Raw genomic sequence first — 25350 nt, 5'->3', positions numbered from 1 at the left:
TTGTATCAGGGAGTGTCAACCATTCTCTCGACCCCTTCACGCGGAAAACAGCTCGATTTCTTAATGTGGACTTTGCCAAGAACATTAACCGTGTAGAGAGACATTGGATTCTTGGCGGCTTCCAATAACATGCCTAAAAGGCTTGGTCACCGTGGGTGGGACTACCGGCTGGGGTAGTATCAATGACCCAGTCAACAGCCGAGCCTAGCTCAGTTTGGCAGCTCCTCAAGCTCGTGCGGCCTTGGCAGTTATGATAAGCTTAAATGCTCCTGCCACAAGCTCCCCATTGCCCCGAGAGACGCAATGCCGGTTGTGGGCTCTCTGCTAACGGGCTTCCTGTTTCTGTTCGCTTTCAATATCGTCTGTGGCGATGGCGGATGCCGTCGGCTAATGAGATGCCTGTTTGGGCCTACGGGTCCTGCCGTCGTACAGGGGCGATCCCCCATGCCCAAGAGAGAAGAGGGGAGGTATTCCGATGGTCTGCTTGGGCCCGAGAGCGAGCTCTTGTGCATTTAAAGGAACTCCGTCTCCCTTCCTTGGCCTGAAGAAGTTCTTGGCCGTGTCGTTGCATCTGCAAATCTCACTGTCAGACGTTCCAGATCCAGAGTAACCTGAACGATGCATCTCACCGCTGCTTTGGCCATTCTCGCGGCCTCCCAGGTCGTCCTGGCTGCCCCGGCCACCGATGAGGTTCAGGTCAACCCTGGACTCCGCTTGATCAAGACGTCCGAGGCCGATCCCGGTACTTGGGTCACGGAGGAGCAGAAGATCGAGAACTACGTCAACAAGAACATTGGCTTCATTGACATCACCGACATCACCGTAGGTTTGATGAACTCCCGCGAGGTCAATGTTATCGTTTATTCACAAATTACAGGATGTTGATGTTCTCTCCGTGCTATCTACACCGCCAGAAGCCGTCCTCGAGGCCAGGCAGTCCGTCTCATACCCTACCAGGCTGTCCCACGTCGACGAGGCCAACTCGTTGATCGCCAAGGTCTCCACTTCCCAGCCTCAGTCGTGGCTCAAGACATTGACCGAGTACGTCGTCGTTCCCTCCACGATTCCCTGGCTTATGTTCTGACCATGCCATAGCTTCTACAACCGCTACTACCGTTCCACCTACGGTACTCAGTCTGCCACCTGGTTGTTCAACCAGGTCAAGTCTGTTGCAGCAGCCAACTCTGCCATCACCGTCTCGCAGTTCACCCACTCGTGGAACCAGCCTTCCATCATCGCCAAGATTCCTGGAACCAGTTCTAACCTGGGTGAGCCAAGGACCTTATGCTCTCTTCGCTGCCCGCCCGTCCGTGGTAACTAACCTTGCCCAGTGATTGTCAGCGCCCATTTCGACTCCACCGGCGGTTCTTCCACTGCCCGTGGCCCGGGAGCCGACGACAACGGATCTGGTGTTGTCGTGATTCTTGAGGCTCTGCGCGTCCTCGCCAATGCCGGATACAAGCCCAAGAACACCCTCGAGTTCCACTTCTACGCTGCCGAGGAGGGCGGCCTTCTCGGCTCGCAAGCCGTCTTCTCCAACTACAAGTCCGCTGGCAAGAAGGTGCTCGCCGTTATGAACCAAGACATGGCTGGGTACTCGCCCTCTGGCAAGGTCTCCGTGTACAACGACTACGTCGACGCTAGCTTGACCAGCTACGTCCGTCTCATCGCCACCCAGTACACTGGCAGCACGCCTACCAGCGACACCTGCGGATACGGATGCTCCGACCACGCCAGTGCTCGCGCCAACGGCTTCCGTAAGTTTCGAAAGCCATGGAGCGCGTACATTCGTGTTTTTCAAACGGCTACTAACCTGTGCCTGTAGCCGCTGCTTACGTTTGCGATGAGCCTGTTGACACTTCCACTCCTTACATCCACAGCTCCCGCGACGTGAGTAGCCTTCTAAGCCACCCCACTGATTTCAGGTTGTTCTAACTGGTATTCACAGAGCTACGACACCATTCAATGGCCCGCTGTACTTCGCCACTCCAAATTCACCGTTGGGTTTTTGGTCGAGGCCTCATACTTGTAGATGTTTTAGTGCCTGAATAGGCAATGCTAATATGTATTTAATCAGTAATTGACCTATCACACAAGACGCCCAAGAAAACTTCTGTCACTTGATTTATGTTTCTCATAGTGAACTATATGCGGACTTCCACCGTTTCGTGGATGCCTCGTACGGCAGTTCGATTAACGGGGCCAACTAATGAATAGCGCGGTAATTACGAGCCATGGTAGCTCGACGAGTTATCTCCTGAAACTCTTGGCAGAGAGCCAGCATGAAAATGTCGGTCAGTTGGTTGGCAGGGCGATTTGAGTTATCATATATCATGGTACTGTGGAAGGGCTGCGTTGGCCATGCATCTCCGTAAGTGCGCCCCACATAGTTTATAGGGTGCGCACATCCTGTCCTTCAGAGGAATCATGAGCGAGCCCAGAATCAAGTGCATCTCTGTTCAGAAACAATCTGGTCGTATTCTATCCCCAAGGCAGACTTGGAAAATCAGGAAGACATCATGAGCCATCTCGAACGAAACGTAGCAGCAGCAGCTGCTACGTCTGCCATGCCTGAAGGCGTTGAACTAGATGCTATCGAGAGTTCGACACCCGGTTCCAGTCTTCGGGATCCCGAGTCAAGCCCGTTGGCGTGGCTTTGCGTCTTCGGTTCATTTTTGTTTCTATACCCATCCTATGGTAAAGCTCGCTTCCTTCTGCCTATCTATATGCTCACCGGGCTGATGGAAATTCTAGGTTTTATGCAATCTGTCGGCACTGTTCAGTCCCATCTCCAACAAACTCAGCTCAGTGCGTACTCTTCCAGCGACCTAGGATGGATTATCGGAATCTTCACGTCTCTATGCTTGTTTCTCGGCATACAAACAGGGCCCCTCATGGACGCTTACGGCACGAAGTTTCTGGCACCTATTTCCGTGGCACTATACGTCCCAGTATTCTTCGCCATGGGGGAATGCACGGAGTACTGGCACTTCATCCTCTGCCTCGGAGTGCTGGGAGGCATCGCTGTCGCTCTCACCGCAACCGTTGCGATAGCTGTTATCGGCAAACTGTTCAGCCGCCGCAAAGGACTTGCCATGGGTGTTGCTCTGTCCGGGTCTTCGTTTGGAGGAGTCACTATATCCTTGCTGCTGCGCTCGATTCTGCCCCGGCTAGGTTGGCGATGGTCCATGAGAGTCATGGGTCTCCTCGCGATGGGCACAATGACCCTGGGCATGATGTGCTACCTGCCATATCCTCGCCTATCCACGTCCGTTTCCGGAGCGACAAGGGGCAGGAAGGGGGCGATGGTCAATTTCTCGGCTTTCCGATCACCTCTGTTTGTGTTCATCGCCACGGGCGCCTTCCTTATCGAATTCGTCCTCTTCGGTGTTACTGGCCTCCTCCCCACGTTTGCGATTGCCGCTGGCTTTGGTTCCGAGGTCGGTTTCAACCTCATTGCGATCCTCAATGGCGCATCGTGCCTTGGCCGCATCACGACTGGTATGGTAGGCGACAGGCTGGGACACCTGAATGTCCTACTTACCATGATCTCCATCACAATCCTCATCACGGGCGTTATTTTTGTGCCTTTTGGAACGAAACATATCGCGGCTTTGTATACCTTTGCTGCTTTGTGGGGCTATGGATCTGGATCTTTCTTGTCCTGCACCCCAGGTAATTACTTTCGCATACGCTTGGACATGATTAGTATCTAATGTGCCGGTAGTTTGCGTGGGGAAGACGTGCGAGCCAAAAGACTATGGCAGATATATCGGTAAGTTTGCTTCCTTCTCGACCCCACCGGCTTGTTTGAATCGTCGGCTGACATGCATCGCTGAGGTACGATGAACTTCTTCGTCAGCTTCTCGCTATTGGTAACCGTTCCTGCCGGTGGACAAATGCTTGAAAGTATGGGCGGGATGGCGCTCTCGGGCTTTTACCTGGCGGTCATCTTTCTTGGCGGCGGCTGCTTCTTCGCCGCCCGTACCTTGCTGCTGGATGGATGGACCATCTTCAGAGCTATCGTTTGATCTTCAAATATTATGCGGAATCTCTTGAAGGATTCTAGGACTGGGTTGACGTAAACCACGTGCAGGCTTGCAACTAGTAGGGATGCTAAGCTGATAGATGTTCTTTTGACTGTTAGTTTCCCCTCTTTAATGCACACCATGGGTATTGAGTAACTGTTTCCGTCGTTTCATATCATGGCACAAGCTTGATGCAATGGTACTACGAGTGTGCTTAGTCTCTACATGTTTTGCCTTTCAGCAACGTTGCTTATCTTGCTGTCCACTCTTGACAGTACTTCTCTGTTGCAACTTTCCCGGCCTTCTTCGAAGTGTGGTAAACACTTTCCAGTAACATACTTGGAAGATAACAATAAGAAGAAGAAGTAGCACTGATGGTGGGATGTGACTCGAGCTGGTCCACGACTATGACCAGACCGACAATCGGAGGATTGGCAACGCCCCTCGACAATTCCTCTACCTTTGCAGAACGGCCACCGGCCCAGTGTCTTCACTTTCCAGGTCCAACTACCTTTGGGGACTATTCAAGCGGCGCTCGGTGCGGGGGAACAGCTATCTCTCCAAATCACAGCTTATCGTCAGAGATGATGGCCACATGTGCCGCCCTCGGCGCTTCGGGCGCCCCGTTGAAGCTAAAACCCAGATAATCCCAGAGGAATATCTTATCATCGGAGCTCGGTTCCCCTCATGCCCACTACCAACCAAGTAGCCTACCAGCCTTGACATCATGGGAGGCGCCGACGTTCTACGAACGGCCCATCCTCTCGAGCCACTAGGCCCAGATGAGATCAGCCAGGTTAGTAGACAATTCTCGAGCAGGCCAGGCGTTGTTCATAGAAAAAGGAAAACAATCCTAGCTGATATTTCATCTCATCTGACAGGGCATAGACGGCTGCAATCGTTCGAAATCAAATGACAGTGCGCGGATTTTCTTTAGGGCTATCTCTCTGGCAGAGCCACCCAAGAAGGAACTGATAGATTTCCTTGAGAGTAAACATGCCAGGGGAACAAAAGTGGTGTGTTCGGCATGGCAAGCCAGAATCCAGGCGTACATCAACAATGATTTGCATGGGATCGTTGTGAATTTGGACTCTTCAACCGTTGCTTCGGGTACCACTCTCCATGGGAAGCATTCATATATCGATACTGAGTTCATGGCTCAGGGACTGCCGAGGATTGGGCGGCTCAGATTCTCAGCGGTAGCAAGAAAGATGTTTCGCCGTGTATTCGCGTGTCAAACAATAAAATGAAGCGAAAAATCTCCAGCCAAAGCCTGAAGGAGAACAACAATCAGCTGTCAACCAAGACGGTTGCTAGCAATGCTCATCATAGCATTTCTCTCTACTACCGAGTCGTGCTCTAGGACCTCACTGACTACGTTAGCACTTAGGACCCTGTGTATATTGTCTATTTGTGTAGAGAGAACACTAATTATTGTATTTTCTAGAATAGATACTTTGCGTTTTACCTAGTGAATATGGCAAAAGGACTAGTTACTTAGATTAAGAAGAATATGGCGAATGACTGAATTTGCTAGAAACTTAGTCTTAAGGCCCTCTTGGACTTTGTCAATGCCAATCACCCGGTTGCGAAAATGAAATACACTATTAACGCCGATAATTTGCCGTAATACACCGTCAGTGACAAAACCCTCTATAATTGTCTATTCACTAAGACGAAGGAACACAACACTTGGGCTAATGCAACTATTCGCCTTGGAACTGGACTGATGTACATCAAGTCCTACGGTTGGGACCGAGTTAACATGTTGAACGATTGCATTCGCGGAGACTGTGCACCAACATATAGGAATCGCCGTTAAGGGAGCAGAAGAAGCAATTCACTGGCTCAGCAGATCAGTAAGCAAGCGCTGCCAGGTCCCGCAACAAGCAAGGAGAGCAAAATCCCGGTAACCACCTAGTCGTGGGTGGCGGTACCGCCGGAACCGCTCCCGCTGCTCGCCTAGCTTTAGATCCAGCCAACTGTCCAGCCCACTACACCATTTCTCTCATCAAGGCACTTTCTACGAGATCATCACCAGCAGGACTCACGTTCCCGGTACAACTTTGAAGCTGTGAACCCGACTAATGTGGGGATCCTGAACTCCTTGGCTGCCATCCAGATCAACACGGTGCCTATCGCTGTGAGTGACTTCCCTTCTGGCTGGTATCGTTGTTTCAATTGCATATTGAGCCCACTTTCGCCCTTCTAGGATTGCAATGGGAGCAAAATCGACCATGTCCAAGGTGCTACCTTTGGCGGCGCGTGAGTTATCACCTCCCCTTTCGGAAATTCAATCCAGAGGACCATCACCTGGCGACTCATAGATAACCAAGTCATAGCACTGTTTATTTTGGAACTGTGATGACAAAAGCGGATCTGTAATTGCCACTGCGTAATTACGGCCTATATCACGACAGGAACACAGAAAGCAAATGGCTTGCCCCTTTTTCTTTTCGCGATGAGACGTCAGTCAATGACTGGCGTCAATTCCGTGCACTGAACGAGCCGCGGGATTGTGGTCACATCAGCTGACCCGGCAACAATTTTGATAATTGTCGCTGTGACGTTCGCCAACAACTTGGGCCTCCGAACATTGCATAACCGGCCTCTTATCCGCCTGGGAGCATCGTCTAGAACTGATAGGAAGTGTTACCGCGGCGCTGGTCGCTCCGTCTATCGCAACGCCAACTCGGCAATCGGCGGAGCAGGTAAAGGAGGTTAAATGAGGCTCGTCTATCTCACACCATCGTCGTGGCTGGTTCCGAGTTATGGCGTTTAACTTAGACCATAAGTGGGGACGCCCTCCCCTTGTTTATTACCCGGCTTGCGGCACTTGAGTTGCATTATCTACCGAAAGAGGCAAAACCAGAGGTGGAAAATCCCGGCGACGGCCCGGCACCGCAACTTACTATATTGGCGGAAATTGTGTAATGCGCACTCTCTTGAGCCGGACGAAATCCATTTTGACTATGCAATTGTATTTACCCCGAGAGGTGGAGAGAGCGAGTGGTAACGGTAAGACCGATATTGGAAGCACAACCACCCCACCTTCATAGGTATGTGACGAGTCAGTCTCGCCCGAGAGGAACCCGAGGAGGGGGAGGCCGGGCGAGTGAAAGCCGACGTTTTATTCGTCGAGGTTGAGTATACTGGGGAGGCACTGGCCAACAATAGAACTCGCCATGACAAGGTTGTGCCGGCAAACTTGGTTGAAGATCGGGTTTGCCCGCGAATCCTAGATCGTGCGGAAGCTTATTAAGGAACAACCGTGGTCCGCCTCTCTGTATTATATGAGAGAATGCCCTTGATTGAAGCCTTTCACATTCTTGCAACGCCTCTTCGCCTACCCGAACTACACACTCGCTCGTCTGAACTCTCTCTGCCGCCACCGACAACATGCGCACAAGCCTCGCTGTCGTGACCAGCCTCCTGGGCCTGGCCTCTGCTCTTCCCGCCGACGGTAACATCGTCAACAAGCGCCAGTCCATCCCCACCATCTACCTATGCGGCGACAGCACCATGGCGCAGGGCGGCGGCGGCAGCGGCACCGAGGGCTGGGGGCCGTACCTACAGTACTCTTTCGATCCCAGCAAAGCCAAGGTTGACAACCGCGCCATCGGCGGGCGCAGCGCGCGCTCCTACACGCGCGAGGGTCGTTTCGACGCCGTCGCCGGTCTCGTCAAGGCCGGTGACTGGGTCGTTATTGAGTTTGGACATAATGACGGCGGTTCTCTTTCGCCCACCGACAACGGCCGTACGGACTGCTTTGGCGATGGTAACCAAACCTGTCAAACTACTTACAAGTGGGTTGCCATCGATTGGTCTTGAGCATCATTACGATGATGTGGTGAAAAAAGTATGCTGACACATGTTTCTAGCGGTGTCGCCGAGACCGTCTTGACCTATCCGGCCTACCTCAAGAATGCTGCAGAGAAGTTCAACGCAGCGGGGGCCAAGGTGATCATTTCGTCTGCGACCCCCAACAACCTCTGGGAGAGCGGCACCTTCTATGCGGGATACGACCGCTTCTACTACTATGCCTGGTAAGCCGCCTTCCCCCGTTCCCGCAGATGCCGCCGACGACGATGCTGACATGGCCGACCCCCCAGGCTCGCCGTCGAGCAGCTAGGCGGCCCGTCCAAGGGCTACTACTTCGTCCCGCACGGCGAGTACGCGGCGCAGGCGATGAAGAACCTCGGCGCCTCGACCGTCAACGCCAACTACCCCAACGGCCACACCCATCCGGCGCCCTTTCTCTCCGACGCCATGCACAAGGCCTTCGTCCTCGGCCTCCGCTGCGGCACCAGCACGCTCGCCTCGCTGGTCAAGAACACGACGGAGTCACTGACGTCGACTTACCTCGGCCCCTGCGTCGACAACTACAACTCCACCGTCCATGCTCTGCTGCGGTGAGTCGTCTGCGACTGCACATGTCTTTGTACGAAAACGCATCAGCTCGGATGGATTCATGCACATAGTTGAGGGGTTGGGTCAGCGGAGAGTTGACGTTAGCTTTCTAACCCCCAGTAAATACACTATTAATACACATGTTTTTGTTTGTTCGTTCAGATGGTCGCCGTGTCCCTGCGTCTCTGTTGAAAGCATCCCTTATCTCTAATCGGCTGCGGTGGACTAACCGAAAATCAAGGGGGTTCAGCCCTTTGGACGACGCCTAGTAAGGCAAGGGGGATCCCGATCCGGCATGTCGTAGGTGCTGTCTCACGCATGATTTATTCTCGTCCACCAGGTAGCCAGCCCTGTTCACGTCAGCTGTCAGCCTAGCTGAAGGAACTCGCTTCCATCAGAATGTGCTCTTTGCATCGACGGCTGCAGTAAGCGAATTGAGGATGGCGGAGCTCACGGCTGACCCGAATGCCCATTATTGGCCAGGTTACGGCAACAAATTCCTGAGATATCCCAAGGACCGGAATGCCGGCATACAAAGGGGGACCGACTACTCATGGGTGAGTAAAACTACGCCGCATGTCTCTAAGGATAGAATTTTCAAACTCGAGGGTCTATTTTCCTCCCTAATCTCGCAACTGGGCTCTCCACCAAGGTCAAAGGTCCCCCAAGAGCAACTGAGGATCGCGACGAACCCCAAGGCCGAGGTTCGGCAAGGACACGTACCCACCATGTCTCCAGACGCCAACATGGCATCCGACGACAGAATCTCGCTAGAGTTCATCACCACGGGCAACGTGTGGATGCGCAACCCGATGCAGGGCCAGCCCATCACCAACCGTAGCATCACCATGCGTCTGGTCCGGTCCTTCACGGGCGAATGGATCGGCCCCATGCCGCTCGGCGCGTTCCTCATCCGCCACCCCAACGGCCCGATCCTCTTCGACACGGGCGTCTCGACGCACTGCACCGAGCCGGGCTACTTCCCCTGCTGGAACCCGGTCCCGGGATTCCTCAATAAGCTCGAGGTCACCAAGGAAGACGGCATCGTCGAGCAGCTGAGCCAGCGGGGCATCAAGCCGACGGACCTGCAGTTCATCGTCATCAGCCACCTACATCACGACCACGTGGGCGGGCTGGAGGAGCTGGCCGTCGCGGCGCCAGAGGTGCCGGTCTACGTCGGCGCCGAGCACTGGGACGCTTTCGGGAAGCACCCGCTTTATGCGGCTATGCAGGGGTGCACGCCGGACCGCTGGCCCAAAGACTTTGAGCCCCTGATGCTCGATTTCGAAGAGGGGCGTGCGGTCGGGCCGTGGGGGCGGTCCTGCGCGCTGACGGCGAACGGGACGGTGGTCGCGGTGGACACGCCGGGCCACGTGCCGGGGCACGTCTCGCTGATCGTCGTGGGCGACAACGAGGACGGGACGAAGACGAGGTATCTGCTGACGGGGGACGCGACGTACGCCATCAGCGTGCTGGAGAAAGAGGAGCCGGACGGCGCCAACAGCGATCCGGAGGCGGCGTTCGAGAGCCTGAGGAAGATCAAAGAGTACGCGAGGCGGCACGACGTTGTTGTCCTGCCGAGCCACGACCCGGATACTCCGCGGTTACTGAGAGATAAAGCGGTCTATCGACCGAAGGACTAAGGGGGGCGGGATGATGCAGCAGACATTTTTTGGGGAATGAGAACACGACAGTCTTTCGGCTCCGAGGGCTGTGAAGCCTGGTGTGAGCCTTGTAAGATGGGCCCGCATCCATTCGTGGATATATCCGTACAGCCGAAATCCTAACACCATACCCCTCGGACCGGAGGCAAGGGCGCGCAGATGGACGGCCATTCCAGCATCCATGCCGGATATGAAGCCGTAAGGCCGAAGCACGCGAGGATTCGATGGAGTGAGGACGAAGACACCCATCACAACTGCACCGCGCTCGTAACTCGTCGTCATACTCGCAGCTTGGAGGGACGAAGCGGATGCAAGGAATGACGCAAATGCGGCTCGAGGCAGATCGTGGCGCGGGTATCCCACATAAACACGCTCTTGGCCATGGCTGAGATTCATACGTACATAGTGGTCGATCGGCAGCCGGGGGCGGCCTAGTGTTGGAAACGATCTTCGTGAGGGGCTTGCGGACAAGTTCGGGGCATTTGTATCCTCAAACACGATCAGAACGTCCCATATTTGATGCCGTGGTTGATTTGAGGATTGCGTATATACTGTGATCTTGTGTGTAGGTTCTGTCTGAAGTGCACTGGAGTTTGTTTTGTAGGAATTTCACGTTCGTTATGGCGGCTCACACGCTGCACAAATCTGGCCTTCACCAGTCTACTCTAGCACCAAGGCACCAGAGGCTGCCGGAGGCGTTTTCTATTCCTCTCGAGAGGCATTGACGTCCCCGGACTATCGCCCGCAGTGGCCTTCAACTGCTTCGAGTCCACTACGGTCCTTTCGGGATCATTGTTTGTCATTGGACTAGGAACAGGGGCCGCCATAGAGAGCGGGATGGCTCCGGCACCCCGAAATCAAGCCGTTGATCCACCGCTGCGGCTATCGGTGTTGCGTATAAATACCGGCCGGACCAGTGCAAATAGATGTACTGACTGTGATATCACCATCCCCTAGTCTTTCGTTGGGAAAGGGTTTCGGCGAAAACATAGGATTCCCTCGAAGTGGTGATTCTCCGGCGTTGAGTGCCGGGAAGCACAGGATCACCGTGCCATCCTCGAACGCCGCGATGATGCGCAACTTCGTATGGATAGCAAAGAGCTAGGTATATGGCTCGGGCGATGATATTGTACATATGGTGGCTGCAAAACATGACAATGTCTTCCCTTTGGTTGGAAGACCAGTCAAAATGGCAAATGTGCCACCGGGGATCGTGACGTCAGATGAGAGTCATTCCACACATTGCGAGCGGACATCGACATGACCTTGCGCATGCTGGCAATCAGTTGGTCGCCGGTTGGTTATTGGGGATTCCTTTCAGACAATCGAATCCCAATAACTACCATCGGCATTGGTATTCTCGAGCGCATCAGGGTTATCCTTTTCGTTCGCAAAGCCCAAAGTTCTATAGCTCACCTATACCTACGAAGAACAAGGATGCCTACTACACTGAATGGCAGCTGTGTCTGCAGCAAAGTACGATATGCCGCGAAGCTCGATTCCACGGAAGACGCGAGGACGTCACTATGCCACTGTTCAAGCTGCAAGAGGGCGTTCGGGACCAACTACGGTCTAACGACCAAGGTGCGTGACCAACCCGCCCTCTCCGCCGCTCGCTCGTCACAGTCGTCGTCATTGAGACGTTTGAAGAGCAAGAACGGCTGATGCTTCGACAGGTACCTCTCACAGGCTTCTCTTACACCGAAGGGGCGCCCAAGAAGTTCCGGCGGGAGAACGGCGTGGTCCGGGAATTCTGCGACAACTGCGGCGCCTTCCTGTGTGAATACGGCGAGCAGGCCGCCGACAAGTTCCGGTACATCATGTGGGGGACGTTTGACGAGCCGGACAAGGTGCCGCCCAAGGGCGAATTCTTTTGCTCGCAGCGCGAGGGGTGGATGCCGCAGATCGAGGGTGAGCAAAGGCCCAGATGTTGTTTTCATGGCGAGGTTATGCGTGACTAACAACGAAATCGCCGCAGGCGTGTTCCATAAGCAGCAGATCAAGGAGTGACTCGGGCTGGCGAGTTCGGAAACGCCTCGTTTATGATGCGGCGGGGTTCCGTCGTCACGGGGTAAGGGGGGGCATGGACCATACGTGCGGAAGTCCGAGGCGATACGACGACGCTATTAATGGCCAAAACCGGCGATGAAAGAATGCGAAGGCGGTGGAGAGCATATAACACAATGTAGCCAAGGAATAGCCCGGTCGATGGGTTTCCAGGGCCTTCGGGAATATATACTGAAGAACCTGAGAAAATGCAAAACGTACTACAACATCAAACCGACCCAGTCACTATTTCGAACTGATTTGCGTTGACGGCATGCAACACGAGCCGCAGGGAGTGATTTGACCAGTTCGATGGGTTGATGAATCCTTGGCGCTTACGACCAGAAACCAATCTTGGAACACGAATTCCGCTCTGGCACGCGCGCCGCACACTCAGCCCCGGCTCCAGACTGCAGTGCTTTAACCCTCTTGTTAGGTTTGCTGTCCTCTTTCGGCACGAATGACAGGGTGTTCCTCACGGTAGGGAGACAAGGGTTCATGCGAGCCGGGTGTTGATAAAAGACGTGCCCGCCAGCCAGGTTCGCGATCGACGGCCCTCCGAGCGTCATCCTGCGATACTTGAAAAAGCGTATTAGAAAGAAATCAGCAATCCGTAAGGATGGAGAGTCAGGCTAAGGAATCACTGCCGTTCAACCCCCGGCGGCAGCGCATGCGCACGATCTTCCTCGGCCTCGCCTTCGGCCTGGGGGTCTTCGTCGCCATCGTCCAGGTCCTCACCCTCGCCGCTGGCAAATGGGTCGTTCACGTCGGCAATGGCTCCGAACGTCTTGCCCTCTCCAGCCTGGCCGTCGTCCAGGTCAGTCGCCAAGCATGCTTTACAATGACTTCACCCGTGGCTGACATTCACAGTTTGACGGCATCATCCCCTCCCCCGAGTCCGACTCCTACCTCGTGACGATGAGCTACTTCGCTGCCTCCTTCGGCTACGAGTACCCCGCGGCCTCGAAGGCGGGGATTCTCGGCTCGGCGCCCCGTCTTCCCTCCGACCTCGCCGTCATCGGCCGGGACCTTTCGGTGCCCGCCGACGACTGGGGCTGCCTCCGGGGCCAGGGATCCTGCGCCTCGCCCTACTTTCAGGCCTTCCGCTACGGCTTCTTCATGATGCCCGCGACGCTGTCCCGCATCTCCCTCGCCTATGCCCTCGTCGTCCTCGCCTTCGTTCTGGTAGCCGAGGTCCTCATCGCCGTGCGCCCCAGCTGGCTGCGCTGCCAGTGCTACTTCTCCTTCTTCAAGCGCGTGTGCCCGTGCCCGCGCGGCTCGCGCGCCGAGATTGAGGCCCTCCCCGCCGTCTTCTGGGACCGGTACCGCCTGTGGACGTGGTGCTTGCTGCCGTGCGCCGCGTTCCTGCCGCCCTTCGTGCTGACGCTCAACGGGCTGCTCATCAAGAGCTTCCTGGGGCGACACAGCGCGGGGGATATGGACGTGCGGTTCGGCACGGGGTTCGCGGTGCTACAGGGGATATGCTTCGGCGCATCGTTCGCAGCGGTGATTTGCGTCTACCTGAGGAAACGTGTCGGACAGGGGACGAGCTGGATGGAGCAGCAGGGGGTGACGATGAAGTACTAACAGTATACATAAGTGCATAGAGAGCGAGAGTGTGCCGGATCGATGATTATGTCAAACCCCTGACCGGATGCACCCTTCTGGAGGGCCTTCCAGGTCCAGACCCGGAGCAAACCAATATACGTGAACTTGAGGCCACTAGATCGAAGATCCGGTCTGAGGTCAAATGGCGGGATTGTAGTGTAGACTGGAACCAAACCATCCAACAACTGCTCTAGCTCCAATCTGCCCAGCCCGAGTCTCCCACGCAGTCCCAGCTTGGAGCCTACCTAGCTCACTAGCCAATGTGTCTCACTAGCTTCAAGCAAACGCTTGGCGGGAGCACACAGAAGAAAGGGCTGAAATGACCCCATTGACGAATCATAGACTCATCATCGATGGCGGTCCCTGCCGATCACCCACAGAGCGGCCCCGAAACGCAGACGGTCGCACCGCATACTGATGTCATCGGCCACCCGAGCAGCTGTCATCGATTTGCGCCTCGCATCAGATGAGGTGTGCGCGCAGTAGACGAGCGCATTCTTCCAGCATGACTGATGATGCCATGTCCCCGTCAGAGCAGATGTTCGATTAAAACGAAGCTGGAGCGCGGGGCAAGGGTTCATCCCTTTTCCTCCATGCCTCATAACCCTATTCCTGCTCATCACGCCTCATACATTGCGAGAACGTGAACAGTCATACACAACCTACAGCTTCTCACCACCCGGATCCTCAAATCTCATCTCACAAATCGTCACTGACACCACTACATATTCAAACATGTCCCGTCAAAACCTTGCCGTGCCGCTCATGGGCGCCGCAGCCCTGGTCGGCGGCGGTGTCTACTACATGCGCCAGCCCTCCAACACCTCAGGCGACCCCGCGCAGCAGATCGCCAACACGGACAAGCGGCGCCCGACCTCGGACGAAACCACCTCGGACAAGGCGACGGAGAGCAGGAAACGCGCGGCCGACGCGAAGCGCGACAACGGCCTGGGCGGCGCCGGCGTGGGCTTCAACAACAACACCGGCGGCGCCGAGCTCAGCTCCGGCAACCAGAGCGGCACGAGCGCGGACGGCCGCGGCGCGCCCAAGGGCCCCAAGGAGAAGTTCCCCAACGACGCCGGCCAGGTCGGCGGCGGCTACGGGAGCGGCAACGCAAACACGCGGGCGGTCGAGACGCATGGCCCGTCGATGACCCCCGGGTCGTCCACGGCGACGGGGGCCGTCGGCGGAGGCAAGAGCAGTGGCGGCGGCGGTGGCGGTGGCGACGCGGCCAGCAGCTCGAACAGTTCCGGCATCGGGTCGAAGCTGCAGGGCTTCTTCGGCACGGGAGGCGGTCAGGGTGGCGAGAAGGTGCGCCAGGCGCCCGTGGACACGAAGATTGCGAGCAATCACGCCGACACGCCGACGAAGAAGGGGGGAAGTCCTTGGGATAAGCACAGGAGGGATGTCACGGCCGTCTCGGACACGGAGTCATGATCTCGCGCGGTGTCGTTGTACTATTAGCATCATGGGCATGGGTTGGAAGTTGGTCCTGGAAATGACCTGCATCAGAATTAACATCCATCTGTTTCTCTCTACGTCTCATCCTCGACCGCTATGATAACGGCATGTCCGCTTATCCCACCAGTGCGAACCAGATCATCGAGACCAGGTGATCCAGCCTTTGGGATATATTGGTTTCCAGGTTGATGCCGCGAGCCGTGGCTTGTTCTGCCAATATGGCGATGTCGTTTTAATGGTTTCCACCATTATCATTGCTACTACCATTTAAAAGATAGGTCTTAAGGTGACCATGCGGGGCACATTGCTAGTGTTTGGATGAACATTTGCAGACTCCATCCACAATTCGACACGGCAAAACATTCGTCTATTCCCCTGTCATCGCAGCATTGTATTAACGGTATCGTTGCGCCGTCATCCCCTTGGAGACCGACAATGTTTTAATCGTCAGAGAGCCTGCCACTTCTCGAATGACTTGAACGCTGTCAAACTCCAGCACCCTGCATCCCGCCATCCTTGCCTTTCCATGGGCACGCTGGGGCCGGCGTAGACGTGACGAGGATGAATCTCCGCCATCTTGGAAAGGTCCTCCAAGTTGAACGCACCATCGAAGATCGCGGCCCATAGGTCGTCAAACAAGATCGATCCGAGCACTCTGAGGGTGCCGTCGAACTCGTCGCCCGACGCCCCGGCGCCCCGTCCCCTCCGGCCACGTCGCCCGTTGCCCGTCTCCCTCGCGCTGGCCGGCTGGACGGCTAGGAGGAAACTGCCCAAGTCGCCACGAGGGATGACCGGCTCGGTGGTGCCTTGCACCGGCTCCAGGTACGAGTCGACGGACGCCTCATCGGCGGCCAAGAAAACCTGCCTGGCCGTGAGGAGGTCTTCGCATGCCGGCGACTTGCTGTACGTCTTGTAGTGCCTGCGCTCGTCAGTATTCTCGTGTCGGTTCTTCACCTTTACCGACGAGGGGGTTTGCGAAACCTACCGTCTGGCGGCCTCGATGTCGTCCTCCGGGATCCCGTGCTCTCGTCCGTCGATCCACATCAGCCTGCACGTCGGCTTCACGTCCGCCGCGCCGTCGACCCCTTGGCCCCATGCCATCACGTCGTCCTCGACCCGCCTCAGGAACTCCTTCCACTCCTCGTCCGAGTGCGCGTACGAGACCCGGTACCCGACGAAGCCCCAGACCCGCACCCGGGGCCGGATCGACATCCGCAACGTGTTCTTGAGGCTCGTGATCCACGGCTCGTCCCCCGTCTCTGGTGCCGGTCCCCGCAGCTCCCGCCTCGCCCGGGCCAGCTCCCTGAACATCAGCCGAGAACACCGCTCCGGGTCCTGCGTGTACGAGAACGGAATGCCGTTGCGCTGGCCGTCGATGATCATCCGGGTCCCCGCCGCCTTGTTCAGGAACTTCAACCGCATGCTGTACACCTGCACGCGGGTGAGCATGTCGTAAGGGTACTCGGTCATTGGCTCGGCGCCGCGGTAGCCGCCCCAGTCGTCCCGGAGCCTCGGCGCCGCGGAGGTCAGGGTCTTGAGGGTGTAGCGGAACAGCGGCAGCATGATCCTGGCGTCGGCCTCGGTCATGATTATGTTGAGTTCGTGGATCGAATCGATAATCTGCCCCGGGGAGGTCTGGCCGTTGGCGCCGCCTGTCGTGCTCCGCAGCTGTAGGAGGAGCGCTTCCAGCAGCTCGTCGACCCGCCCAATCACCCACGCGTGTGCCCTCGCCGCGATGGTCTCCAAGTAGTCGACCATGTACTCCTCCCAGGCCGCCGTGACCGAGACGGGACCCCGGCCCCTCTGTTGCCGGTACGCGCTGAGGGCCCTCGAGAACTTGTCGCACTCTTTCCAGGTCCCGTTGCACGCCTTTCGCATGCGCGACTGGGTGTGCGGGAGGTTGAGGTACTCGAACGCGTCGACGACGGTGCACAGGTGCTGGCAGGCCCGCTGCACGTTCGTCGGCTCGTGCAACCCTTTCATCCGCCACCTTGCCGGCGACATGGGCGGCAGGCCGTGTAGGAGCCGTGTCTTGATGTGGTGAAGATCCCTGTCGCACTCCGTGCTCGTGCTGGTTACGAGAGCCAGCAAATCAGTCATGCCCGAAACGGCGACCATGATGAGGTTCATAGCCGAGGCTGAGCGGATGGGGCAGTCGTTGAATGGCGGAGGGGCCCATTCGTTGTACGGCCTGGCGAAGAGATTGTCCTCGTCATACTCGAAGGGGCGTGGCTGTGTCGGTGGTTTGCCACTGAAGAGAGTGCGGTCGCCCATGAGCGAAAGGCCGAAGCCGATCATGAGGTTCACGGGCATGGCTTGCGCGTCGACTGATAAGATGAGATGAGAAGGCCGTTGCGGATGTGGGATCGAGCCAAGGGGACCGCGCTGGGTATCCACGCTCACTTACTGTTCATGACAAGCTGAGGATGCTTGTAATTCGGGCTGACAATGTCGACGCCCTGCGGAACGTTCATCGTCTCGGGGCTGTAGCGAGGCATGTTGCGGTTCTGTGTTTGGAGAAAGGGAACGAAAGCAGCTACTCTCGAGTCCGAGAATGAATGCAGGGGAAAGCCAACATTATGAATAACTTATATATCCGTCGGCCTCGAACGACACGAGCGTTGGACGTTCGGTTGAAGACGCCCATGGCCAGATATTTCTGCCTGCCGAGACCCTGTTAGCGTTGCCGACAGGAACCCTTGCATGTACGACACCCTGGTGGTGCTGTAGCCTGGAACGAGGGGGGCGGCCGCACGCAACGGGGCATCGCTGCCTGGATGGCACGAGAGATTGCAGGGAGAGATTCGATCGATGTGCCGGCACCGGTCCGGGGACGCGTTCGGGTGTGAGGATGGGGCATTTCTACTTCGGGGCAAGTAATCGGACAGAGGCGGGAACTCCGAGAACGAAGGGCTCATATAACATGAGCACAAGGTGTGTGAACGCTGGGCAGACGTCTTATTTCAAGCCTAATCATAGTGCGCAGTCACAGATGCCAGACTTTATATCCGTTGCCATCAGTGACATCTTTCAGATAACACGATTGCGATGCGCCAAGCTCGTCCTATCGACAGGGGTGCCCAAATCGCCTCCGATGGATGGATTGATTGCTTGGCATGAGAGGACTCCCGATACATTAGTAAGGTTAGCAGCCTCCATTTACGAAGAAGTGGTGAAGGTACGAAACCAAAATACCCAAAGTATCACACGTTCAGCGTGCCGAACGTTGCACCTTGGCTGGCGGCTTTGGCTAGAACGACAGCAGAATCCGCGATGGGGGCGATAGCTTCGATGAGACGACTCGGATCCAGGCTCGGCATGAAGGCGGCGACTACACAGCATAACACGAATGTGTGTGACACGGCTGAGGGTGGTACATGATTAGAATTATCCCTAAAGATGATTGCCTTTCTTGCTGCTCTTCGGAGCATGCCCTTCGCAAGCTAGCAGGATCCGACGGGTCTCCCGAGCTGCTTGCAATCTCAACCATTCCTCCCAGAACTCCGGCGCTGAATTATAAGACATGATATGTAGATCGACCGGCGACGCGGCGGCAGCCGAAGTCCGTGCCTGTCCATGGCCACCTCCAAAAAGTACAAAAAAAAAAAAAAGAGAGAGGGGGCCGTTCCTCTGCGGCCGACCTTGTTCAACGGAGAGGCCACCCCTCCTTCTCGCGGTACAGCGGCGGGCCCGGCATGTCGCCCTCCATCTCATAGACCTCGTTGTCGTCGGGCAGCTCCTGCGGCCGCTCCATGGTCTCCATCTCCAGCACGTTGGCCGAGTCGAGCTGCGTCGGCGCGGGCGAGTGCGGCGGCGCGTCCCCGACGACCGTCGTGGTCGGCGACATGGCGTCCAGCAGCGACGTCTTGCCGGACGGCGCCCCGTGCGGGAGCGCCAGCGTGTCCGACTTGGCGTCGCCGTCGTTGTGGTGGTCCTCTCGCGCGCCGGCCTCCTGCCTCCGCCGCCTCCGCCACCAGATCATGAAGCCGACGAGGGCCAGCAGCAGCGTCCCCATGACGGAGCCGACCGCGATCCCGACCATCGTTCCCACCGAGATCCCGCCGTCGCCACCGCCGCCGCTGCCGCCGCCCGAGGATGAACCGATGGCCGATCCCGCCGTCGTCGTCGTCGATCCGGTCGCCGTTGGTGCGCTCCCCGTTGCTGTTGCCGTTGTTGTTGCCGTCGCTAACGTGTCGCTGCCCGTCGTCGCGGGCGCCGTATCCGTCTCCCCCGGGACCGTGGGGTTCGTCTGGAGGATGGGCAGGTCCGACTCCTGCCACCGGACCTGGATCGCGTAAACAAGCGCGAGCTGGGACGTCAGCTTGTTGTTGCTGTCGTAAAATGTCGTCGTGGGGTTGGTCGATATGCACTTGCTGTACGCCGACGTGCCCGTGTAGCAGGTGTAGCCGGTCGGGCAGCATAGCCTCGGCGTCTCGCCGGCGATGACGGGCCCGCCGAGGCCGATGTCGCCGTTGGAGCTGGTGAAAGCCAGCGAGGTCGGGAACGCGCAGCCCTCGGTGTAGCCGGCCGGGCAGATGCCGGGGGAGTAGAAGCCCCAGCTGTAGTCGAAGAGCTGGTGCCACGACGGCGGCATGCACACGACGCTCGACAGCGGCGGCGTGAGGGTGTTGGTCCAGTATTTGGAGTTGCAGAAGTCGGGCGTCGTGAAGACGGTCGTCAGGGGCGCCGCCCCTCGCTGCGTCGTCATCGGGTTGGGGTCCGATGTCGTCGTCATCGCTGCGGTCGCCCGGTCGCCTGATGTGACGGCCTTGCTGATGTTCGACTTCTATACGTGCTTGCTCCCCCTTCCGGCGGGCGGCGAATATCTTGGCACGGGCAAAGTGGTGCGAAGTGGTTCGCTGACGAAGTGATACCGAAATGGGTCGATGGTATGTATGGTTTCCCCTCCCCTTCACTGGGAGTATTTAGAGCGTCGTGGTCCGTCAGGCAGCGTAGTCCCTCTATTCTTTCCACCCTACGGGTAACAGAATAAGATATGACTGTTGCCTCGTCGGTTCTCCTGGCTTCGTGGTTTTCCTTTCTTCCCAAAGAGTCCCTCGGGGTCGTTACGGGGTCTTGCCGATCTAGCCGTGATATGTTAAGTGGGCCAATTGGTGGAAATTGCGGTCCGGGGAAAAGGTCATGGAAACAGCGGTAGGTCTTCCAGGACATCAATGTCGGGCAAATTTCGATCGACCACGGACAGGATACAGAGGAGGCCGGGTTTGACAGATGACACGCCGTCGAAGTCAGACAAGACAGGAGGAGCACAGTCCAAGTGTCAAAAGAGATGTAGGAGGCCAGTCCAATCCAGGGCTCTGGGGATATGTACGGAAGGGTTTCCCAACTGTAAATCCGATGGCAAGGAACGCCGAGCATCTCGAACCAGGGGAGGGAGGGGACCCGGGGCACAGGCGGGTCACGACGACAACTCGTGCAATGGGTACGATAATCGACCCGGTCTTGGGAGGCCGTCAAGCCGTTCTCTGTTTCTCTGGCGCGTGTGTACATATTACGTAGTACATTGGGTCTCCGCAGTGTACCCACGAGTCGTAACGAGGCGCGGCCAGGGGAAGAAGATCCACAGCCGTCATACATGTCGCAATTATGCTCTGGATCCCCGGTCTTCTTCGTCTGAAGTCTTTTTACCATGGTACGGTTGCCGCCGCTAGCCCGAGTCGAGGACTCGAGGCGCCGCTAACCGGTGTCTGGTCCGGCGCTTGTTTCCTTGATGTGCTCTCAAGAATGGTCCTGATCGACAGATACGAGGGTCTCTCCCCGACTGGGAAGTGTTGTTGGTGGGCAGAGATAATTGCTACATATATACCGATAGTGTGCACACTACGTGTACGCCGAGTGGCGAATGAGCATGTTGGAGCAAACGACCGACTGACCCAATAACAGGATCGGCATGCCGGCTTCACCGCAAAGAGTTGAGAGCAACTGTCATCGGGCGCATTCGCCGTTATTGTACAGAGTACACTAGCCAATACGTGAGACCTAATGTAACGTTAAACGGACGCTAAGAGACGAGAGCACGAACACTCACGACACCAAGCATCTCCGGCAATCATTCCCGCCAGCACGCAGAATGGCCCCGCCGCCCCGGGCTGTTTGATGAATCTGTAACGACCTCAACTAACAAGTCACCATTGGACGTAGGTAATGAGACGTGCACCGTTTTGCTTAGCCATAGAGAGGGCCAAGACAACGTAACGAATGGTTTAGTGTCCTTTTCCAGGCTTGGTGACATTGCGTTCTGGCAGAGGGAAGATGCTCCCATACCGCATACTCGTCTCGTCCCGATGATGGAAGTATATGGAGGAGGGAAAAAAAAGGGGGGGAAGCCAATCCAATTGCACGAACGTGGATCATCAATTGTGCTGCACATTTGGCCTGCAGCCTCGATGGAAGAAATGCCCGCGCAGGTCCCAATGGGCTCTTCTCGCCCTTTTTTTTTTTTTTTTTCCTTTTTTTTTTCCTTTTTTTTTATCTTCTTCTTATTTTTGTGAGACCATCCGCCACCCACACTTTGCTGAGGCGCAGCGGCAATCCCTGAATGTTCCTAGGATCTTGGAGAAACCCTGGTAACCTTCTGCACAGCCCGCCATGCGTCTGTTCCGGCTCGACTAGGACCAACCCCCGAGACTGGATCTTGATGGGCAGCCCTTCGCGGATAAACCGGCGGGAACCCTGTTTGGGTCGCCTGTATCCGTACGTATTCGTAGGTAGTAGGTATGTTGTAGTCTCTATCTGTCCGTGTCGTTGGAATAGCATCGTCGGCGACTATTGCGCCGCTGCGTGTTGGGATAGAGTTTGGGTATTGGTCGTCGATGCACATGGCGACGCCACGATGGCAAAAATAAAAATAAACCTAGGAGTCGTCCTCTGAGCCCTGCCTATTGAAGGGGGCCAACAAGCAGACGCTATCTGCAGCATGGGTTTGATTGAAAACGATAGCCAACGTGGTGAGTAGGATGATGGATGGTAAAAGCATAAAACATGACGGCGAACGAGGAAAGACAAAGCCGTCAATCATCCATTGTCCATCCTTGGGATGGTGATCAAAAAGACTGCCTCGTGGCGGAATCGAACCGCCGATCTTCTCATGACACTAGAATACTAGTGAGACGCTATACCACTTAGCCAACAAGGCGCTGATGACTGGTCACTGTTTTGCGATCCAAGATGGTAAGTCATGCCTGTCGTGCTCCACCGCCATCGCCAGAGACATTCTCGCTTCAAACGCATCTCACTCAAATGTTGGAAAGTGCTAGAGTTCAAGGGCTACATTCCGAGGGGGTTTTTTTTTTTTCTTTTCTTTTTTTCTTGGTCTGAATACCCGCACGTACCTGGTGATGGTAGCAACGCAAAGCCAGCACGCTGTACATGTCAGCACGGCCCGGGACGAGGCGGCTTTTGTCCGGTATGGCTGGCTGTCGATCCGATGATTTGGACCTCAAAATGTGTTGCAAACTGTTTGGTTCAGGAACCTTAGCTTAGGCGGAAAGGTTAGATCTTGGCCGTGATGGATCAGAAGGCCTTTCGTATAATGTATGCCTGGCCGTCAATCCCAAGATGCTCATGATTAAGAGCCAACAACACCCTCGCCCACCCCCCCCGGATCTCTCGTCAGCAGAAGCTATCGAAAGCCAAGTTGTGACGAGACAGTCAGCTGAGGCTGACTGCTTGGACTCGTGTGCTGGTTATCGGCAAAGTGGCCCTGCATGCAACCCAAGGGCCCGGTACGTTGTGAAAGCCGAGATAAGCGGGAGGCGTCAGATGTGATGTAGATCGTCAGCTCTCAGAATAGTTCAAGAGGCTGATGGCCGGCCGAGCCTGGCCGGATCGTGAGAGTCGGACGGAATTGGGGGCCAAGGTGACTGGACCTCTCTGCATTTGTACGTTGGAGCTGACTGACTGAGGGCAGTGTCCACACTTGATGCTAGCAGCTGGGCTGGTTAGTGCACTCCGTGTCTTGCTTCCACCTCCACTGCCATGCAAGGGGTAAGCAGTAAGAGGCGGAAGAGGGTGATTGCAGGGGACATATTGCATTTGGTATTCTGCAGGACTACCCTCATTCTACACGTAAGAGCCATGCAGCTTGGCTACTGCTGACAGGCGCGTTGTCGAGTCTTGTTGGTGCAGTGTGAACAAACGCCTGGCCGGGAGATCCACCGCCAAACAAACAAAGGGACCTTGATGGCCAGGGGCGCGAATCCGTGCGTGGTGCATATCAACGAGGGGGAAATCAGCTGCGGGCGTTGACTTCGATTTAGGGACGATGGCAATTCGGGGAGGGCAACCAGTCGGAGACGAAGTCCATGTCAGCACCTTGATGGATCCGATCCCATTGGGACCACGTGCGTGTGTGTAGTTGTACCAATTCGGTATGGGGGTGCCGCAGGAGAAAAGGATGCTCATAAAGACCAGTCGGCGGCGCACTCTGCAGTTCCGGAGAGCGTTCTCGTGACATTTGCATTTCTCGCCGCGCGTCTGGTAGTTCTTTCCTGTCATCGCTGCTATGCTGTGATCAGAATTCAACATCGCAGTGCTTGGACAAAACGTTTTCCTGACCCTGTTCTGTCGCTCCAGGTTTTCGACCCTCAATATCCACCTCGCCTCCCCTCCCCACCTCTCTACCCCGCGAAATGGACGAAGACAAGTCGCCTCTGATGCGGATTCCCGCCGAAATCCGCATGATGATTTATGAGCTCGTCCTGGACGACGGGGGAGAAGGCAGACTCGCAGTCCGCAACAAGGCGATGCACCAGCTGCCCACTGGCAGCATCCTCAAGACGTATCGCCGCTCGCGGTATCGTATCATCGAGAGGTCCTTCCACCGCCAGTGCTTCGAGACGACGTACCACCTGGCGTCCAAGACGAGGATGCACCCCGCCGTCATGGCCGTCAACCGCCAGATCCACCGCGAGACGAGCCACATGCTGTACGGCCTCCACGGCTTCGACTTCGGCAGCGACGTCGAGGCCGTCGTCCCTTTCCTCCAGGACCTGACGCCCGAGTCGCGGGCCATGATCCGAGAGATAACGGTCCGCAAGGAAGGGCCGCTGTACAACTGCGAGAGCGACCGGCGGGACTGGGCCAATATGTGCAAGTACCTGCGGGGGCTCGACAAGATGGTGCCCAAGGTAAGGATCGTCGTGGAGGGGGGCGAGCCGGCGGCGGCGTGGGAGGGGCCCCAGCAGCTGGGGGTGTCGGACCTCCGCCTCCTCGCCCTCATCAAGCACGACAGCATGGAATGGATCGCCGAGCTGAAGCGGGTCGAGGGCATCCAGCAGCTCGAGATCATACCCCACATGCGCCGTCTCCGCCCGCCGGGCACGACTTCGACCATCTTGTTTGCGGCCTTCTCGGCTTCCATTAGCACGGCGCTGGTCGAGTTTCTACGGACAGACTGCGGGCTCCCGGTGACGGCTGCTTCATCGGCCTGAATAATTGGGGGAGGGGCGCCCGAGAACGCCTCGCAAGGGGGTGGTGGCATAGTTGAACACACTGTTTGTTGCATGGGGGTTTGGGTTGGCTAAAGCTGGCAACTGGCGAGTGCTTTGGCCATCTCGCGCAATCGGACAAAACGAGTTCAGTATATGTGGGGAGAGAGGATCAACTGGAAGTATGCAGGTAAGACGGAGAAGGGAACGGATTTGGTATACATATTGAGGAGTCGATTCCAGGCGAACATGAGCGAAGAACAGGAGTTTGTTGGTTTTCCAAATGCAGGTAGACTACCTAGGTACTGGGGGGCTTTACTTCGAGCTGCACAGGTCTCCGTCGGCGCGCGGTACGACTGCGCTCTTGTTGAGATTTGATCTTATTTCTTGAGCCTTGACTTTGTTGGACTGCGACGCGAGACAGACACACAGCCCATGCAACACCGCTCTGAGTTGCTTGCTGCAGCTGCGCCGGGAACCGGAAGCGGTTCCGGACGGTGCCCCGCCTTGTCCGCATGTATATCACGTGACGATCCAGTCTGAGTCTGCGACTGCGGAGGAGGTGCGCAATCTCCAAAAACTTTCTTAGGTAAGCGACTGGGTAAGCGGCTCCGACTATATTAGGTAATCTCAAATAGATTCAGGCAGCCCGATTCTCCGGCCTGCCACTGGCGACACACTGTA

At 56.4% G+C, this 25350-nt stretch overlaps 11 protein-coding genes and 1 non-coding gene across 12 annotated transcripts; 8 read left to right on the top strand and 4 right to left on the bottom strand.

Annotated features, from left to right (window-relative positions):
- Positions 1–618: 618 nt before the first annotated feature.
- Positions 619–2107, top strand: LY79DRAFT_635835 (peptidase family M28; the record flags this gene model as incomplete). Its single annotated transcript, XM_060562260.1, has 6 exons — positions 619–846; positions 878–1041; positions 1096–1268; positions 1332–1757; positions 1826–1890; positions 1949–2107. The coding sequence occupies 6 exons, from the start codon at positions 619–621 to the stop codon at positions 2030–2032; spliced, it is 1140 nt and encodes a 379-aa protein (XP_060412132.1). The 3' UTR covers positions 2033–2107.
- A 346-nt stretch (positions 2108–2453) lies between these two features.
- Positions 2454–4175, top strand: LY79DRAFT_705030 (major facilitator superfamily transporter). The gene is made up of 4 exons (XM_060564997.1): positions 2454–2697; positions 2755–3675; positions 3728–3775; positions 3841–4175. The coding sequence occupies exons 1-4, from the start codon at positions 2520–2522 to the stop codon at positions 4029–4031; spliced, it is 1338 nt and encodes a 445-aa protein (XP_060412131.1). The 5' UTR covers positions 2454–2519; the 3' UTR covers positions 4032–4175.
- Positions 4176–7427: 3252 nt separating this feature from the next.
- On the top strand, positions 7428–8444 carry LY79DRAFT_581352 (GDSL-like Lipase/Acylhydrolase; the record flags this gene model as incomplete). Its single annotated transcript, XM_060560185.1, has 3 exons — positions 7428–7834; positions 7910–8074; positions 8141–8444. The coding sequence occupies 3 exons, from the start codon at positions 7428–7430 to the stop codon at positions 8442–8444; spliced, it is 876 nt and encodes a 291-aa protein (XP_060412130.1).
- A 722-nt stretch (positions 8445–9166) lies between these two features.
- LY79DRAFT_519502 (metallo-beta-lactamase superfamily protein) lies at positions 9167–10081 on the top strand (the record flags this gene model as incomplete). The annotated part of the gene is made up of 1 exon (XM_060555146.1): positions 9167–10081. The coding sequence occupies one exon, from the start codon at positions 9167–9169 to the stop codon at positions 10079–10081; it is 915 nt and encodes a 304-aa protein (XP_060412129.1).
- Positions 10082–11539: 1458 nt separating this feature from the next.
- LY79DRAFT_519567 (glutathione-dependent formaldehyde-activating enzyme) lies at positions 11540–12112 on the top strand (the record flags this gene model as incomplete). The annotated part of the gene is made up of 3 exons (XM_060555155.1): positions 11540–11686; positions 11779–12013; positions 12081–12112. 3 exons carry the CDS (start codon positions 11540–11542, stop codon positions 12110–12112), a joined length of 414 nt encoding a protein of 137 aa, XP_060412128.1.
- A 655-nt stretch (positions 12113–12767) lies between these two features.
- LY79DRAFT_591760 (uncharacterized protein) lies at positions 12768–13735 on the top strand (the record flags this gene model as incomplete). The annotated part of the gene is made up of 2 exons (XM_060561324.1): positions 12768–12965; positions 13019–13735. 2 exons carry the CDS (start codon positions 12768–12770, stop codon positions 13733–13735), a joined length of 915 nt encoding a protein of 304 aa, XP_060412127.1.
- Positions 13736–14491: 756 nt separating this feature from the next.
- LY79DRAFT_519508 (uncharacterized protein) lies at positions 14492–15193 on the top strand (the record flags this gene model as incomplete). Its single annotated transcript, XM_060555147.1, has 1 exon — positions 14492–15193. One exon carries the CDS (start codon positions 14492–14494, stop codon positions 15191–15193), a length of 702 nt encoding a protein of 233 aa, XP_060412126.1.
- Positions 15194–15300: 107 nt separating this feature from the next.
- LY79DRAFT_559652 (uncharacterized protein) lies at positions 15301–17821 on the bottom strand. The gene is made up of 2 exons (XM_060558271.1): positions 16203–17821; positions 15301–16136 (listed from the first exon to the last, which is right to left on the bottom strand). Exons 1-2 carry the CDS (start codon positions 17528–17530, stop codon positions 15665–15667), a joined length of 1800 nt encoding a protein of 599 aa, XP_060412125.1. The 5' UTR covers positions 17531–17821; the 3' UTR covers positions 15301–15664.
- A 9-nt stretch (positions 17822–17830) lies between these two features.
- On the bottom strand, positions 17831–18498 carry LY79DRAFT_559649 (uncharacterized protein). Its single transcript, XM_060558270.1, has one exon. The coding sequence runs from the start codon at positions 18075–18077 to the stop codon at positions 17895–17897; it is 183 nt and encodes a 60-aa protein (XP_060412124.1). The 5' UTR covers positions 18078–18498; the 3' UTR covers positions 17831–17894.
- Positions 18499–18863: 365 nt separating this feature from the next.
- LY79DRAFT_591758 (uncharacterized protein) lies at positions 18864–19952 on the bottom strand (the record flags this gene model as incomplete). Its single annotated transcript, XM_060561323.1, has 1 exon — positions 18864–19952. One exon carries the CDS (start codon positions 19950–19952, stop codon positions 18864–18866), a length of 1089 nt encoding a protein of 362 aa, XP_060412123.1.
- Positions 19953–22291: 2339 nt separating this feature from the next.
- On the bottom strand, positions 22292–22373 carry LY79DRAFT_t179. The gene has a single exon. It is a non-coding gene; the product is annotated as a tRNA-Thr (tRNA).
- Positions 22374–23868: 1495 nt separating this feature from the next.
- LY79DRAFT_591757 (uncharacterized protein) lies at positions 23869–24669 on the top strand (the record flags this gene model as incomplete). Its single annotated transcript, XM_060561322.1, has 1 exon — positions 23869–24669. The coding sequence occupies one exon, from the start codon at positions 23869–23871 to the stop codon at positions 24667–24669; it is 801 nt and encodes a 266-aa protein (XP_060412122.1).
- Positions 24670–25350: the final 681 nt, after the last annotated feature.

The sequence above is a fragment of the Colletotrichum navitas genome (assembly GCF_030913465.1).
Source record: "Colletotrichum navitas strain CBS 125086 chromosome Unknown LY79scaffold_48, whole genome shotgun sequence".
In the NCBI taxonomy this organism is placed as follows: Eukaryota; Fungi; Ascomycota; class Sordariomycetes; order Glomerellales; family Glomerellaceae; genus Colletotrichum; species Colletotrichum navitas.
This window is presented reverse-complemented; position numbering and strand designations above follow the sequence as displayed.